At 32.8% G+C, this 4,851-nt stretch overlaps 1 protein-coding gene across 2 annotated transcripts in view; it reads left to right on the top strand.

Moving 5' to 3' along the window:
- Nucleotides 1-3,351, top strand: part of LOC100571579 (tubulin glycylase 3A) — a 12,638-nt gene extending 9,287 nt beyond the window's left edge. For both annotated transcript variants that reach the window (XM_003244103.4, XM_003244102.4), the window contains 2 exons: nt 1,247-1,500; nt 2,918-3,351. In XM_003244103.4, coding sequence (XP_003244151.1) covers nt 1,247-1,500; nt 2,918-3,264 — 601 coding nt within the window. In that variant the 3' untranslated portion in view covers nt 3,265-3,351. The remainder of the gene's footprint in view (nt 1-1,246; nt 1,501-2,917) is intronic.
- Nucleotides 3,352-4,851: the final 1,500 nt, after the last annotated feature.

Genomic DNA, 4,851 nt, shown 5'->3' with positions numbered 1-4,851 from the left:
TCATAGGCGTGTCTACGGTGGCAGCCTAGGAAGCCTGGGCTGCCCCTGCAATTTTTGAAAGGTGCCGGTCAACCGACTTTTAAGTCAGAAGAGTTATAACATTTATTTTTTTTTAAAGCTTGATTTTCTTTGTGGGTATCGTTATAATTACCATTTACTTACAAAGAATGATTTCCTGACTTCCGAAATCGGCTTTAAAAATTACGGCTTTGGGTGTATAGGGCTTTTTTCAGTTAATTAATAAGGTAGCGCCGGTTATTAGCTAGGCTGCCCCTACCGATGAAGTCTAGTCACGCCTATGACTATAATATTATATTTTGAGTATATTATATTGGAAAAATAGTAATAATATAATAATTACTGTAATAATATAAATATTAACCAGGGAGCTAAGATAGTAAGATATAAAATAATTGGGTAGAATACGATTGCGTACGCTGCTTATCGGCGGTACCTTTTTCAACTTTTTTCATAACACGATTGCGTACGTTATTTTTGTACAACATTGTCATGCTAGCCGGAAGTCACATATAGACGAAACTGAAAATATCAAATGATTATCGTTATTATCGTGGTTTTCGTGAAATAAAAGTTCACACTACTTGTAACCGCTGTAGATTTTATTAGTTAACCGACGGACGTTCTGAGCGTAGTATAATTGTGTTATTTAAAATGGAAAATGAAACAATAAAAATAAAAATTAGACCATAAAAAATTATCAGATCTGAGCTGATGGCAACAGATTTTGAAGTGCCACATTCAGGTATAAAATCAATAAGAAAATTATGAAATGTTCAATTTGTATAGCTAAGGATTGAAAATTTAAAATTACATGGTGAACTTTTTGTATATTTATAAATTTGACAACGTTGCATACGCAATCGTGTCGTTTTACGGGTTTCCATTGTTATACAGCAAACATACGCAATCGTGTTCCCAAAAAGGTAAATCGTACGCAATCGGGTTCTACCCAAATAATTCTATGATAGAACCTATGGATAATTATACGATGAGCTGCATCGTGCACGCGCAAATCGGTCATCTAATTCGGAAACTCATCGCCAATATTGGGGCGAAATAATACGCTGTGGCTACATCCATAGTATATGATCTAATATAATTACCAATTTTTTATTATAATAATATATCTGTACTACTTGTCTACTGTGCCTTAACATCATTGTCATATATAGTGTATTTGTGTAGGTATTACCGTATAGTCGGAGTCTTGTGTTTTATTTTCCAGAAAAATTGGACAAGAGTATGTATGGGATGAATTGATATTTCCCGGAATGGGTGAGAGTGTTTACGCTGTGCTGAAGGCTGCTACAGATACGTCGTATTACCGTGAAAAATCTTTTCAATTGTTCGGTGCCGATTTCTTAATCACTGAAAACTTTATTCCTTATTTGATCGAGATTAATTCAATTCCTGGACTTAATCCGTCGACGAGCATTATCGCCAACTTGGCGCCTATGCTCCTTAGTGACATCGTGAAAGGTATATAATTTTATACGTACCTTGTGTAATTTATGACTATACTCCGGCCCACGAGAGTCCATATGTCAGAACGCGTCCGTCACTGCGCATCGGCACGTTGCCGAATAGTGGGAATGGCATCATGGTGGGAGAAAACAGACGTCACGTATTACTATATGAATGCGCGGTTTACGTATGGACTCTCGTGGGCCGGAGTATAGATACCTACATTTAGTTAAATTATTTTAATTAGTACGGATTTTTGTAATATCCGTTATTCTTGATTTTATTCATATTTTATTCTTAAAGTATAGTAAAATATGTTTGAATATATTTTATTGTATAGAATGAGAATAAATATTTTTATTTTTAGAGCAGTCCATTCAGTCGTAAATAAATAAATTAAAAATTTTGTAATCATCATCGTTATTAATCGTCTATTAAAAAGGAAGTAGGTATCAAGTGTAATTAACATTTTGAAAAAGTATGGTGTACCTACGGATTTATATTCTATGGTAGGGTTAGGGTGAACTAAACCATTTTTAAATATTGAAGTTGATAACTGATTCTATATATATCAGACATAATTTTCTATTTTTAAAATCTCACCTAATTTGTTATTAGTACCTACATAATATTATTTTTTCTATTACGAATAACCATAGGCGCACTGTGGTGAAGGTTTCTAATAATTAGAACTCAACGTTTTTCCGAGTAGATAGTGTATTTCACAATGTCTGGAAACAATAAAATTATGGTTTGGATTTGAGAATAGATTTTTTATTAATTTCAAATACAATAGTATTATAGTAGTATTACAATAGTAATTATTACTGTCGCTTTTATGGTTTTATTAATTCAACAAAATGTATATTTAAAAAAAAGAGCATATTTTGTGAGCAATATGCCCATATCCCGCTATAAATGGCTGTAGTATATAAATTATTTTTGCCCTAATTAACTTTACACCTAACATGGGCCTATGCCCTATCCCAATAACAATAATTACAATGTGCATACGTTTGCAATTTGCATACACAAGAAAACTGATCGCATGATGGTATAGTGGCCGAAACGTTTTATTTACATAGGCCATATGGCAAAGGTGCATTAGGTATATTATATAATATTGTTGTAGTACTAACATCTCTAGTGATAATAAAATCAGGGTGTGGGTGAGACTAATTTTTAAAATGCACTTCGATTATTAAAATATAATACAATTCAAATATATAAGATCTATTTATTAAATAAAAATATAAACTAAAAAACATTAATTACTCAGTATTACTCATACAGCTCATAATATTATATAATATTACTATAAATATTAAAAAAAATCATGGATGGGATATATCCTCCACTAACAACAGTTTGGCCATCCGTGTTTTACAATGTATTTTTGTCACCTCAACGTTTGTTTTATACTATATTATAGTAACAGTGGATTACGAGAAAAACTCAAACGCCGACACAGGGCTATTTATGAAAGTTGTGCCAGAAAAGTGGAAAACACCTGCTGCGGTTAGGAGGTTAGGTTCCGTTACAGCCGCGATAAACAGTGGAAATTCATACAACTCACCGGCGGTCACCGTAGACCGCGGTGGCAATATATTTAACTCGGCGGTGGCCACGGCTGTTCAACCAGCACCGTTCACGGCCGGATACCACAACCAGTGGATGGATAGTGTAAATAAAAAGTTGGCAGCACTACGGTTACGGATCAACGCCCAGAAGACGCCGGACGACCGTGGTTTCCTATGCAATAAGCCTCATAACACATGATAATCTCAAATTATCGTGAGATACAATATACGTTTTAATGCAAAAAAAAATTTTTAATCACAAAATAAATATATCCTATTATTATAATGGTGAAAATTTATATTTTTTTAAGCCACGATACACTTTTTCACTGTTCAAAAGGGGTAACTTCTTATTGCCGTGCGTTTAGACCAGAGGTGGATATCGTGGGGGGGGGGGGGGGTAATTGGTAGACTATACCGTTGGGATTTTCACCATCACTATACATTATTACAATATAAAATAATGGGAGGGGTTGAATGTAATTACCTCTATGGAATATAATTAGTTATATTACATTGTTAACCATTTAATTTGTTAGTTATTTATCCATACCAAAACTAATGCTTATCCCCTTCACCCAGTGGCGTCATTGGAGGGGGGGAGGTGGAAACTGGGACATTGAGTCGGAAAAGCTGTGAAAAATTGCCCTAGTCTAATAAATACTGAAATGACGCCACTGCCTTCACCCATTATTTATTTACCCATAGATTATATTTTCATTGGCTATTTTAATTGAAATATAATATAATAACAGTAATATTATAATATCATAAACATAATTATTACTCTGCAGTTTACAGTTATTATTAAGGCTCGGATTTATATGTATTTATATAACCAAAGTATGTATTTATACAATAAAAATATGTACATAAATATGTGTTAAAAAATTCAAAATATGTATTATCGAAAAGAAAAATAATAATTAATAATATAATAAAATGTAATAAAAAATGTATATTTATATAATTATATTGATTACAAACATTAATTAACATTAATTTTTAAATTTTCGAATCCAAAAGATCGCCGATATTGTCATAAAATCTTAATAATAATTGATAATAAAATAAAATGTAATAAAAAATGCATATTTATCTAAAGTTATCTAATTATCTTGATTACAATTAATAATAACCTTTTTTTTTTTTTTTTGAAAACTGCCTGATGGCTTTTTTATTATAACGATCAATGATCTTTAACAATACATTTCAGAGCTATACATAAATATAAGATACTAATGAATAATATTTTGTAGATATATATAAACAAAACCATGTTTGGGTTATCACTCCCAATGGAGAGGCCCGGTCTTAGTCTAACATTTTATACTAAGTCATATTATGGTCTTCGGCGTTTGAGACGCCTTATGTCTTGAGAGTTGTCAAGTAGTTGAATTGCTGCTGGATTGGTGTGTTGATCTAGCCTTATCTCGTGTTTTCGGGCAAACTTTGTAATCTCGTCCTGGACGGAGGGCATCATCAAGTCTCGGTGGATAGTGTCATTTCTGTCGTACCGGTACGCTGCGACAATAGTACGGAGAGCAATGTTTTGACAGCGTTGAATTATCTCAATATTGGACTTACTGGCACAACCCCATAGTTGTATTCCATATATTGGTTTAATTATCGCTACGTACAAGAGACGTTTGCTTGTAAGTCTAGTTCAGAGTGTCTTCCGATTAGCCAATAAAGTTTCCTCAATTTATCTTTAATTTGCAACTTTTTTCTGTTGAACGTTATGTTTCCAGTTTAATCGCGAGTCATGTGCATTCCTAGATATTTG

Source organism: Acyrthosiphon pisum, chromosome X (assembly GCF_005508785.2).
Source record: "Acyrthosiphon pisum isolate AL4f chromosome X, pea_aphid_22Mar2018_4r6ur, whole genome shotgun sequence".
In the NCBI taxonomy this organism is placed as follows: Eukaryota; Metazoa; Arthropoda; class Insecta; order Hemiptera; family Aphididae; genus Acyrthosiphon; species Acyrthosiphon pisum.
Note: the sequence above shows the minus strand (reverse complement) of the source record. Positions and strands in the feature narration are given on the sequence as shown.